This window comes from Mycteria americana, chromosome 6 (assembly GCF_035582795.1).
Source record: "Mycteria americana isolate JAX WOST 10 ecotype Jacksonville Zoo and Gardens chromosome 6, USCA_MyAme_1.0, whole genome shotgun sequence".
Lineage (NCBI taxonomy): Eukaryota > Metazoa > Chordata > Aves > Ciconiiformes > Ciconiidae > Mycteria > Mycteria americana.
Genome location: NC_134370.1, coordinates 14,751,086 through 14,764,498, shown reverse-complemented (window position 1 = coordinate 14,764,498; position 13,413 = coordinate 14,751,086). Strand labels below are relative to the sequence as shown.

The 13,413-nt window shown below is 47.3% G+C and overlaps 1 protein-coding gene across 2 annotated transcripts in view; it reads right to left on the bottom strand.

Annotated features, from left to right (window-relative positions):
- SH3PXD2A (SH3 and PX domains 2A) overlaps positions 1-13,413 on the bottom strand; it is a 268,655-nt gene that overhangs the window by 148,832 nt on the left and 106,410 nt on the right. For both annotated transcript variants that reach the window (XM_075504614.1, XM_075504613.1), the window contains exon 4: positions 8,400-8,476. In XM_075504614.1, coding sequence (XP_075360729.1) covers positions 8,400-8,476 — 77 coding nt within the window. The remainder of the gene's footprint in view (positions 1-8,399; positions 8,477-13,413) is intronic.

Sequence of the window (13,413 nt, the reverse complement as noted above, 5' to 3'; positions counted from 1 at the left end):
ACACCAGAAGGCCCAGTCAAAGCATGAAGGCAGGACAGGGCAGTTGGTTACCCTCATGGCTGTTTTTAACCAGGCTTTAGAAGTGGCTAGATTTGTTTCCAAGACCACTCCTGCTTGGGGATGTGAAGGAAGACAGCTGAAAATTGAAAATACCCTGCTCTGAAACTGCAGGTCTCCAGTATTACATGATGGGGTCTTGTTTGAGGTGGCCTGAAGTTCAAAGCCAAGTGCTTCCAGACCTACAGCTCTCCTTTCCCTGGTGGAGGGATGTTATAAAAACACAAGGAAAATCCATTTGATATAAGCAGGCCTGTGAAGAATGAGGCACTGGCCTTTGGTCATGTGCAACTGCACTACAGAGGAGTAAAAGATACCTTACAATAAGGAAGCAGCATCAGATGCTGAAGCTCAGCAACAGTCTGGCAGGTCCAAGTGCCGGGGCACGCGTACAGAGCACTGCCGTGTGCCTAACATGGGATGAAACTTAACAAGCGGAAAATTCAAGTGCTTTATTTTGAATGGAGGATGCCCTGGTCCCCAGTGCTATTCACTCAGTCTTGCCATCTTGCCTAAAAGCATAACAAAGGTGTGAGCTCTCTGCCCTTACTCCTAGTGTGCATAAATGCATGCATCCAGCTGGCAAATTAAGACTAACACTGGGAAGTCAGGAACTGCCCGGGAATAGTAACAATTTCAGCATGTTGAAAGAGAAATGCCTTGCCAGCACAGGCTAACAAGGACACAGTCAACATTAAAGCATGTCTTATTCAGCTGCACCTCAAGCAGGAGACAGACGTACGCAGAGAAGCAATGCTGTTTAACCAACAGCGGATGGGGCTGAGATTTAGTGACGGCTCTATTACTAACGCCCTTCTTGGTTCAGGCAGGTTACTTAACCTCTCTCCATCAAATTCAGCAGGGATATATCTTCAGTTACTCATTTACAATGCCAAGCAATAACACTTACCTAATCCTCAGAAAGGTTATGAGGCTCAGATATTTAATATCTACAGTGTGTTTTGAAATCTCAAAGGGCTTGATCTTGTGCAGTCAATGGGGCAAGAGCAAGAACTGCAAATGATACATATCATTACTAGGGAAACACAAATACCCAAGTGATACATATCACAGGGGGTCCTGGACATCAGACACCTTCTCAAAGAGTCACCACTTCTCTACAGGTCGCAGGTGTTCACCCTTCCCAAAAACCAGGCTACAGATGTCAATCTTGAGCTGGAGCACAGAGTAGGTTTTCAGTGATGGAGGAGCACAAATCCTACCAAGCTGCTGTGGAGATTTGTGTTTCTAAATCTTTAGAAGCTTTAGGGAATCTGATCCCCCTGAATCAGTGGTCCCCTGCCTGGAAATCTCCAGGAGCACTGTGGTCCTGCCGAGTTGAAGCGGGGTAATTGAAAAGCACCTCCATGACTCCTGCTTTCGCAGGCAGTGGATAGAAATCAGCCAAAGCCATTTCCACACCCAGTCAACCACCTTCCCACCCTATGGACATGGCAGCCCTGGGGCAGGGCAGGTTCTCCTGCTTCTGAATCACCTCCCAAAGTACTGCAATTTTCAGCCCAGTGCATGGAGGTGAAATAAAATCTACCTGGTAGTAACTTGCCATAGCATGTTTTTCAGGGAGCTCAGGTGTAAGTCTGCAGCCAGTCAATTTTTACTTGTTTTTGTTAAGAAACAAAACCTTAAGAAGGGGTAAGAAATGCTAAGAAAGGGTAAGAAAGTGCAAACAAGGGTGTAAAACCAGGCAGAGTCAGGCTATTGATTTTGGACAGTGACAGGGAGCAGCAACGCTTTTTTGAGAAACAAACATCTCTTCAGCAAACACACAACGTCCACCCAGGAGCAAGCCAAGTCCAACACGATTCCAGCGAGTGAACAAAAAGTGCATTGAGGAGATGAGGGACACCGCTGTCACTCTGCAAGGGGAAAATGCAAGTTTCTGGCATTTCCAGCAAGACAGTTCCAGGGCAGAGCTGCAACAGCCTGAAGGAAAGACTGCAGGGTCAAGGAATGAAGGGTAAAGAAAAAGAGGAAAACAGATGGTGAAAGGATGGAAAGGACAGGGAAGTGACATTCTTCCTGGGATGTGGAAACGAGAAGTAAATGCACACAACTACAAACAGCAAGCATCCAGAAACAGCAAGGAATTTGCACAGGAAAGGTGAGAGATAAAAAGCGCCAGGGAGCAGAATTCAGCCTTGCACAACCGAGTATTATCAGTAATAGCATGTTTCCTCGCTCGGCATGCAAAGGCGGACGTGCACTGCTCAGACCTCACACGCTCCTTAGGAGATACGCTTTTATGTGTTATTTCAGCCTGTAACGATGTCTGTCTCTCTATATTACAGGTTTCAGACAGTCTTGCAGAGTGGATGATTCAAAAGGCTATTAGAAAAGCTGTAACGTCAGGCAGGGCGTGAGCAAGCAGCCCTCGGCACTGGGGATGGCCAGCTACTCACACAGCACCAGCTCACCTGCAGGCAGGCTGCTGCATGCCGCACACGGCATTCGAGGCCAACAGAGCACCAGGCACAGGCACGGGTTCATCGCTTAAGGTTACGTGAACGGCAGACAGCTCCGTGGGACTACGTCACAGCTCAAAGGCTTCGCAAAATACATGCACATGGGTATAAAACCATGCAGGTACTTGTAAGGATGCACTGAGTGCTGTGTGTTGCATTTATGCAGATACATTTATAAAAAACAGGCGCACAGACATATATATGTAGAGATACACAGCACACGTGTAGGCGTGTGTGGATATACGCACAGAATGATATTCACTCCACTGAACTTTATATGTCTAAAATGGGAGACTGGTCACACTTGTCTATCAACTTGTATAATCACCAGAGAAAGACCAGTGCCTTCAGGGGCTGCTCCGTCTACCCCACCATGGACGTCTAGCTCTGAGTGGGGTGAATCATCGACTGTCTCTCCCCACAGCCCATTGAGGGAGTTCAGATATATTGCTCTTGGATCCCTAATGTTCACTGGAGTTAATCCCAGCTCTGCACACAAATACACAGAGACAGTTGACAGTACCGCATGGTTATGACTCCCTGACTTTTCATATTAAGTATCCTGTTCTCAAGTGTTTATCGTTTTAATTAACTCTAATCATTACTGCCAGACACATGGGAATGGCAGTGAGTCCAGCAAGGGGGAAGGTGCAATTAAAATAGTTAATTTCTCAGAACAGAGAAATAAATTGTTTCACCTACATTAAAACACTTTTCATTTCTGTTTTGTAACTCCAAGCTTCACCCCAAAGCGCTGAAGTGTGGAGGTTGGATGGCAAACACTGTCAGACAGAGACATGGATGAAGAGTACATGGTGGTGACTCAGACTGAAGAAGAAGTGGGGAGATGCAGGAATAAATAAAGAGCTGAAGGAAGAAGGAAAAGAGGGTGCAGAGTTCTGGAAGTAACTGGGACATAGTTCTGGGCCTCTGGCATGGAAGGACCATAAGGCAATGGAAAGTGAGGCTCTACTCCAGGTGCTGAGGGGCATTGCAAATAATTAACTCTCATTACTGCAGCTGGTCTAAACACACCAGGATTCTGAAATGTAGATTAAAAAATGACAAATAAAATTTGAAGTTTTTCACTTAAACTCTTTCATTCTTGACCAGGACTAACTATTACTCCACCTTCAATCAGCACTAGCTTAGTGTACAATGGATGGAGACAGAAACGTCTGTGTATCTGTCTTGACAGGTTCAAGGATTAAACCTTGAAAGAGAGGCAGGACTAAGAGACCAAGAGGGAGGTAATCATGGTTTTGAAGTTTGGTCTCTCACACTGTGAACATTAATAAAAGAATGACCAATATTTCCTGGCACTGATGTGACTTGCTCATCTAACTTTTATTTAGGTGGCATGCTTTTGGGTACTCAAGCCTCACTATAGAAAAGCCTTTAAGCTTCTATTTAAATTCACCTCCAGTCGGGACAGCGTGAAGGCATGTGACAAATTCAGGTAAGTGTTTATGACAATGGGACTTCACATCTTAAGAGCTTCCCTGCACAAAGATGCTTCCCTCAATTAGGACCAACACGCACAAAGATGCAAGTCTGCAGATGCTGGCCTGAGTCTTCCCAGAGGGCTGCGTAAGGAGAGAGCAGTGGTTTTGTGAACCACCGACCCGAGAGGTCCTTCTTGAACACAGGACGGTACATACTGGACAAGCACACACCACAGGTGTGTTTGGGAGATCAAAAGCTTAATAAATAAAATGCCCCTGGCAAGGCAAGGCTATGAAGTTGCTCTTTCTTTCACATTGGCAAAAACTCTGAAAAAAATTAAGAAAACGAGGCCCAATGAGCCCAGAAGACCTTAAATCACACTAAAGTAATTCCAGGCCTACAGTTAAGCAGGAAATCATCCAGAGATACCAATTCCAGTGGGCAGCACCCATTTACTGGCAAAAGACAGTTTGGTAACTCACTCAGGTTACCAGTAACACATCCAGACATCCAGACCCTGCACTTTCATGTTTACAGATGAGCAAAGTCCTGGAAATCTTCCCCTGTGTGTCCCACTCCTCTGTTTTTCATTGCAACTTCAAAGTTTCTTGCAGCTTGAGCAAAAACACTGGCCTAATTACCTCTGTGATGGCATTTCTCTAAGCTGGTACAATGCAATGAAGAATCACCCAGGTGTGAGGGGTCGGGAGGCCCATGCTGTAGGCTGCAGAGGGCTTATGCTGCTGATACAGAACATTCTGCAGACCTCCCCTGAGTGCCAAGTATCTCCACAAACTCTGCCTGTCACTGCTCCTGTGCCCAGCGCAGGAATCACAACACATCCAAACAGCAGAAGTCAGACCTGCTTCTCAGCCATGCAAATCACCACGCTCTGTCAGAGACAGTCTAGAAAAACAAACCAACAAATGGTTGAACATTTGCACCACTCATTTGTCAGGGCCCATCTGCACTTTGTCTTTCCCGGGCAGGTGAAAGGGATGGAGAACCCTCATCTGGCAAAAAAATTACCACGAACTTTGCATCTGAACTTGCCTCCCTCCTCTGCTTCCTCACAGATTCCAGTGGACAAAGGTCTATTGTCTCATTTATTCATTTTATTATCCCATATCAGATTTTCTCCATCAACTTCACCCACATCATTCTAGCATAATTCTCTAAATTTTTCAAAATTAAGCATGTTGTCTGCCTACTCGTTTTAGGACTAGCATGGGACATAAGCTTTGCACTCTTCTTTTATAGAAGCAGGACTGAACTTGTCAAAATGATGCTCTTGCTCTACAGTTCTATACAATTCTCTAAAAAGTCAAAATATCCACTGGACAGCGGAAGAAATGTAGAAAACAGCTAACATTTCCAAAGAGGCGGGCATGATCGCACTCTCAAGTCACGCACATGCACCAGTAGCTGCCACAGAGCAGGAAACAGTAGTGAGCAATATTATTTTATTAGCAAAAAAACCCCCAAAACATTTTCCCTTCTTACACCAAGAGGGGATTCACTGGATTTCACTTCAGCTTTCTAGAAGTTAGCGTCGTAGCTAAGTGAGTCACTCAGGTTCCCTCTATAGTTACAGCTAAATGGAGAGAGACCCTGTGTCTGGTTTAGGCGGGTGAAGTGAGGCCACTCTGGTTCAGACTCACCACCTAATTTTCTGTTCCAAATTCACAGCCTTCTGTCATTCCTGGTAAACTTCATATTGGGATAGAAAGATTACAGTAAGGTTATGAAGGTCATGTTCCCAGAAACCTTGTAAGTGGTGACCTTCATGAAGGCAGCAAGAAAGCACTTCTGAATTTTAAGCCTCTGCTAAGACCCAGAGATGAAATCCTGTCCCTGCTGAAGGTCGGTAACAGAAATACCATTGGCTTTACTGTACCAAGAAGCTCTCCTTCTAAAATCTGTTTCCCTAAATCCTTTGTACTTTTGAAGTTCAGTGACTGATTTTCATCATTATTTTCAGTCTTGTGGATTTTCATATCCTGGCCTAGGTTTGGAGCAGTAATAACATAGGACAATCATTCTTTGAATAAATGCAAATTGGATGAACCATAAATGTTCAAAAGAAAAACTTACTCTCATAAAATGTGTAGACTTAGAAAGGTTGGGAGAGGTATGAGTTGCAACTCTCAGGTCCTTCTGTTTATTCACACAGGTTGCCAACTGTGTGCTGCAGGATTTAAGAATGACTGGGTACGTCCTGTGCCAGGCAACGGCGTGACCAACTACTGTCTTCATTTTACTCCATGTAATTAGGAGGAGGCTGTAGTGGAAGCCGAAGAAATCAGCCCACACTGGATGATAGGCAGGACATCATAGCTACACCTATACTGTTTTTGAAGAGTGGCCACAGGCTTGCCTACCATCCCCACTGGACACAAATTAACGTCTGGGCATGGGTTTGGAGTCAAATGCAGGGGATGGAAAAAAAGCTTGGCATTGCTTTACTTCCCAGCACTGGCTGAAGCTCCCACCTACCTGCAGCCCAGACTGTTCAGGCACAACCACGGCTGTACACGCTCCAACAATATATACCCCCGGGGGACAGAGGAGTTAGCCAGGGCCTTCTTTCCTTAAAGACCTGACATCCCATGCAGAGAGACACTATGGGGGATGTAGCTCTCTGGAAGCACTCACGCAGACATGAGATGCAATGCCTGCTCAAGCTTGTCAGTGACTACGAGCCTCGCTCTCCAGTGCCATCCAGATTTAAACATCTTCTACTGTGAAGTACTGAGGCAAATTAAATACAAATTATGGTAAACTGCAAATGAAATAAAAAGACACTACATCAGGCACAAGGAACTTGTGAGCCAGAGATCACTGGAAGCTGGGATAATATTCTGGAGAAGTCACTATAACTTTACCTGGGGTTCATACTCTTTGCTGGGCACCGCTGTGGCTGCTGCTGGAGATGGAAAACACGGGGCTGGAGGAAACCGGGGTCTAACCTAATACAGCTGGGTCTATGCTCATAAAAGCAGCACCTATTAACAAACAGATTAAGGATACAGCTTGGCTTTGGGGAAGCATCCAGCCATGTCTCCGAGCTGGGCAGCAGCATTAAATCTTCCCTGTATCATCTGAACCAGAGCAAACTGAGCCAGACTTTTCCAGGAGAGAAAAAAGGAAGCGAGGAGGAGGGCAGCAATCACGGCGCCGCGGTGTCAACGAATGTGCCAGCGGCTGACGCCACAACGTATCCCTCGGCCACGGCCGGCGGGGCGCCGGCAGGCCTGGCCGGGTCGGGTCGGGTCTGTCTGGGGTGCAGACAATGGGGTCCCAGAGAAGGAGCTGCCCCCCCGGCGTCAGTCACTGCCTTCTCCAGCGCGCATCTGCTGGGTGAACCCTGACATCGGCCCTCACCGCTCCTGTCGCGGGCAGTTCCTGTCTGAAGGAGGGTGGCTGGGGATGCAGTGAGACCCTACATATTTTAAAGAAAGCTGTTCGGCCGCCGGCAGGAAGACAGTGCGTTAATTGTCACACAAGAAAGCCTGATCTCATGAGATAAGACTTTAATCGCAGCTTCCTCGCCTGGGGGGTGCAGATGGCATGGGTTTCACTGCCCCCCCCTCCAGCACGCCTCAGGCACTTCGGTGATCTGCTCCCAATTTCGGATGAGCAAATGTCTGACTGGAGAAGTTCTTGGGAATGTATTTTTTCCTCTCCACCTGCTCCTCTGGCTTTCTGAAAACAGAAACGAAATCCCAAGGGAAATAAGAGAGGAAGTCTGGGGTTTAAACTACGCACTGACTGATGTGCTCAATACCTCTACAAAAACTGGGTATCCGCCTTGCTTAGAAACGACTTTTAATTTACCGTCAGAGGATTAGTTATCATCAAATCATAAACTCTAAGCTAGAAAGGACAGATTAGGTGACAACCTTCTTCTCAACGCAGATGTGTTTTTCTGTCCTGCAATAAATTTCCAGGCTTTCACTCATCAGGAAAAGCACTCCTGGAAGCCACCGGGCCACCCCCAGTGCTGCGCCAGCCGGCACCGTCCCTCGCGCGGCACTGAGGGCAGACAGGCAGGGAACAGAAGAAAACGCCATCTTAGTTGTGCCTCTCTGCCTGCTCAACTCCTGCATTCATCAAGGCTGAAGTAGAAATAAAATCCACATTTAGGACAGATGAGGCCTACGGCCTTTACCGAGTAAATGAGGCACCAAGCCGGTGCATAAAGTTTGCAGGGGAAAATGCTGCGAGGACCCTGGGAGCAAACAGCGGCCTGCTTTCACCTGCCCTGGTGGTGTTTGGGAAGGGCCATCCTTCCTTATGATGGGCTCAACACAGATGAAGCTCTTAGTAGTATCCAGCAGGGAAAGCCCAGCATTGGTGGTGGCTGTGAGCCCCCAGCCAGGAGGGCTGCCAGGCGCTCCCCGGGGCTCTTACCCTGCAGTACTCGTCGATGGGCTTCAGCCTCTTCACAGCTACGTCTCGGACATGGCTCCTCCGGAACAGGATCTTGCCTGAGGAGGGAACAGATGAAAGGCAAGGGTTAGGGGCATCGTCTGCCACACGGGACAGCATGGCAGCACTGAGCAGAAAGGTCAGCAGACGGGGTTTCATCCCTGGCTCCAACCACAGCCATCGGCAGTGCTGGTGGCTGAGCTCTGCAACCCCGTTACGGCCCCAACAGAGGAGTCCCAGTACTGGAGAGGTTCGCACAGCAGCTCCTTTGTGTGACTGTGGCCACCCATCGCTACAAGACAGACAGGATGACACACTCGGAGGAGGTGCGAGCAGCAGAGCCGCTCCTGCCCTTGGAGCAAACTGCACAGAAACATGCTGCGAGGCAAGCGACGGAGGGATGCGGGGCAATAGCTATTATGGGAGTGCGCGTGGCACCTCTCGCAGCGGGATGCTGCTGGTCTTCAGTTTGCACAGGAGATGCACCACGCTGCCGACCACTACCACAGGCACAGCAGCTCTGAAACCCTGGCGACTGCCGCCAAAGTCCCACTTGTGTGAGCTGCTGAAAGGGGACCACAGCGACTCACGGGGCAGAGGGAGTTTTTCTGATTTCATCCTGTAGATAACAAAAAGTTTTGGTTCCCGTTTAGTGATAGCGTTATCCTGGAATGGACCGACACCGTCTTATCACTTCCTTCTACTTTGGGGGTGCTTTGGCACGTCCATGCTGGCAGCACAGGGAGCATCGCTGGGGTGGGATGTGGGCTCCATCTGCACCCCACGCCTGCCCGCTCAGCCACCTCCCATTGTGGGTGCTCCTGCCCTCGCAGGCAGACAAACCACACAGCCAGCTCACGAGCAAATACAGGGCTGTTGGTCACAGAGCCCTTATAAATCTGCAGAGGGAAACCAAATAATAGAAGAAAAATAAACAAACTCTCTTTTTTGAAAGTAAAAAAAATAACAACCTCAGTGTCCTTACTGGATGACATTTCTGCAAGCAGTTAAGATTAAATAAACGGCTGGGTTTTGTGTGAAATTGATTGTAACAAAGTTTATCAAAATAATCTAGGAGCTGAGTTTCCCCCCACACAAGGATGTCATAGAGTTGGTATTTTTTTGGCTTGAAGGGATTATATCTTCATATCCTTTTTTGGTGGTTTTCTTCCCTTTTTCTTTTGTGCTGTATTTCTTTTAATGTAATGAGACAAGAATAAATTATATGTTCTCCTTGTGGTGGAAGAAAACAGTATCTGCCAGCATTATTTAGTCCATGAAATGTCTACGTAAAAAAACCACTGACATATATACCACCCCCTGCTCCAAACTTCTGCCAAGAGGCAAATGAGATACTCATCTGTAGATCATAGGATAAGAAAATGGACTAGGAAATGAAATCAGATCCAAAATCTGAATATGTGGCTTTGATTTTGTCATGATTACACAAGCTGAGAGGTTAATGAAACAGCAGCCTTTAACAGTCCAGTAGCAGAGGCTCTAAACCCTCCCAGACTCTGCCCCTTTTGGTTGCCTTTTCCTCCATAGCAGATAACCTGGAAGGTGTTAAAGCCTTTTGCTTCAGACAGGAGAAAGTGGTTTATCTCCATCCCCAATTCTGGCAGCAAAACAGTTTGTCCTGTGAGGTAAAGCCATTTCCTAGAGCCATAAATTTCTCTCTCTGGGTTCCCTGTGGTTATCTCATTACAAAGCTGGTGCTGAGCCATCCCTGTAGGATGCGATGCCACGCGGTCACAGAGCACAGGGGAAATCTTCAACAGGCGTCCGAGACGTTCATCTGAGCTAGAGTGATTCAGTCAATAGCTGCTGGAGAACAAAAGTGGCACTTCCATCTCCCTGCACCGACCAACTTTGGACAGACCAAACATTGCTGCTTTCCTGCTTCTCTGCCTGGTGAATGGGGAGAACTACCTGGACTTCCAAAACATTTCTTATTATTTCTGATAGTCTCCAGGATCACACTGTACTTGTACTGCATAACTGCAGTAAGCTGCTTTTTTTGGGGGAAGGGGTGTAGGGGTAGCTGTAGAGAAAAGACTAGTTCCTTTCTCAGTGCTCCAGAAATGCTGGTGTGGGAGATCTTGGTATTTCTTTGCAACTTTTATAAATATACTGCAAAGAGAAAGCAGCATTTTGGAAACATTCTCACTTTCTGGCTTTCCTGTTTTCAGTTCAAGCCACAAGTCGAAAGTCGAACCGGTGACCATATAAAAACATAAAGGAACCAAAGACTTAAACACATTAAAGATCTCCTGTAAATGCAATTCAGCTTTCCTAAAAAGACAGTTTACAGGGAGGCCCAGTTTTCAAAGTAACATAATAAATGAAAGACTCAAACATAAGAAACAAGATAAATATAATAAAGACCGTTATATTAAACACAGAGTACAAAAAAGACCCCAGGATATGATGAGTCTTAATTCAGTCCTTAAATGGAGATGGAAAATACCAGGATTACTGCGGTGTTAGGATGAAGCAAAGCCCAGAAGGTGCTTCCATTTTTATCCCTTCAGAAAAAGGAAGATTTTTCCCTCTGCTACTGGAAGCTGGAAAAGGCTCGATGAGGGCTGTGGGGAAGATCTGTAGCTGCCAGTCCAGTATGGCATTCGAAACTGAGATATGGAGAAGGCTGAGTAGTTTAGAGGACCACAGAGTAGCAATCAACAAAGAAAAAAGCAAGAAGAAAAACAAGGACATTCCACAAGCACATCCTATTCTGGTGGACAGCAAGGAGGGACCCCCTCACAAATCCTGGGGGTCCTCAGGCAGAGAAGTCTCATTGCCAGGGGTACTGAAGCAGCTCTAAGGAGGGACAACTTCCCAAATGCCCAGCTTCTCCCCTTTTCTGGGAAGACAGACTTTGCTGACAGAAGCTCGGCCAAAGCCATCATGACCGACCAGCAGGAACCACTGCAGATTCAGTACGAGTTACTACTACTTTCTCCAGTTCCCCCGTTTCTACCGGTCTTCCTCCGAAAGCAGGGGAGGTCCCATGGGACTGGAGAAGGAAGGTAACCTGAGAGACCCACACTGTACACTCTTTAGGCTCTCCAAGTGGGTGCACTGGACACAGACCCCTTTAATGGAAAGCTTTGCCTAACGAGGTAGTTAGGGTCGCCATAAAGAAATAAAGAGCAGGCAGAGAGCCGAGCAGCGGGGGCACGTAAGAGCCAGCGAGGTGCCCTCAGGACGGCAGTGGAAAGCAGCATTTCACGCAGCACTAACGTGAAGCGGGAAGTCCCGGGGCGGCTGGTAAATGCAGAACAGCCCAGGCAATTTCCTTGTGAGGGTGGAGTGGTGCTTTATGTGCCGCTTGGCTTTTCCTCTGGGTAGTTTCCACATCTCTAAGGAAGGAACCTACTTCTACGCGAGTACATACAGTGCTGCTTCCTCTCTCCTGAATTTTACTGCAGCTCTTTTAAGCCTCCTCAGGCACTACCACCCCCATTTTACAGAAGGACGAGTGGCTTTTTAACCATGCTGCAGCCCAGCTAGGAAGTGAACAGGAAATCTGTCTCGGACTCAGATGGGAAGCTATAGCCTACATGGGACAGCGCTGCCTCGTGCAAATATTTCATTCACCTATGTGCCAGGCTCGGACCGGGCCAAGGGAGGTCTGGCACATGTTAGGAATGACTCCAAGGACTGCAGCACTGGGAAAGAGAGACGTGGGGAAGACACAGGGCTCCAGCCCTGCTGCTAGTGCAGAATAACAGTATTTATTTTTATCCTTTTTTCTTTAAAGAAAATATTATTCCTAGGAAATTAATGTGGATAAGAGGCAAAGTATCAGGTTTAGCATTGTAGGGGACATCTTAAGTCATTCCTTCATCTTTCCGTATATATATAGATGTAGTCTTCAATTCTGCGCCCACACACCTCTTCTCCCACAAGACTTCAGTCTCCTCCTGTATACACAGCGAGTGCACAAATGGAAAGAATAAAGCTATGCAGCAGCCTTGTCTATCTGGCAGCTGCTGATTCTGCAAGCTTAAAGGTATCCTCTGAATATCACTTTATTCCTGCATAACCTCATACTTAGAGTAGCACAGATTTTAAGTGCCATGGACCCCAAGAACAAACAAGGCTTAAAAGCCTCCCAACACTCTGGTTCTCCCAGTAGCCTACAGGTCCGTGCTGAACACACCAGAAGGGTCCATAGCCTAATGCTTTGTAGGGGGAAGAAGGGAAGAAGCCCAGCTCCTGGTGGGCTTGGTGACACTGTGGAGCATGGTCTGGAGGCAGGACAGCACCGGGCATCACTAGGCAGAGAAGCACTAGAAGTCCTCAAGGGGATGCCTAGCAGGAGAACCCAGTCTTTCCTCTTCAAGGGAGGGGGACATATGCTATACATCCCCTACAGTCACAGCAGATGCCAGCTGTCACAGCAGCTACTGCCAGACTGGTGATTTGTAAGCTCTAAGACAGCCTCTAAAACAAATCTCCTAATGACACCTTTCACTGCCAAGGAGAGGTGCTGTATATCTAGGCCTCAAGACCTTCTAGAGATGTCTTCATGATCTTCCCACCCCTGTGCCAGGGCTCAGCCCCGAGCTGCCAGCTTTGCTGCTCTTTAGAGCCAGGCAGTGAGTGGGAGCTGCGGCAGGGGCAACAGGGAGGCAGAGAAATTGCTGTCTAGCTCCTTTCCAATCTACCAGAGAACAGATCCACCTCTTGCTCTTACTCTCCGATTGCTGAGCTTGAGTCTCCTTTCAAGGGACATCTGGGTGACAGATTGGTCTAAGGACACCAGTTGTTTCATGCAAGGAGCGTCTGTCAGAGGTTAGGAAGAGCCCAAACCCACTGACAAAGGGAAAATGGACAAATACATACTCACATTTAATCTTCTAGTTCAAGTGCCGTCACCACACTTCAGAGGGCAGTACGTGAAGCAAGCCATATGATAAATATTCCACAGTGGACAGCCTGAAGACTAATGGGCACATGAAAAATACTGACATGTCTCATCTGATTT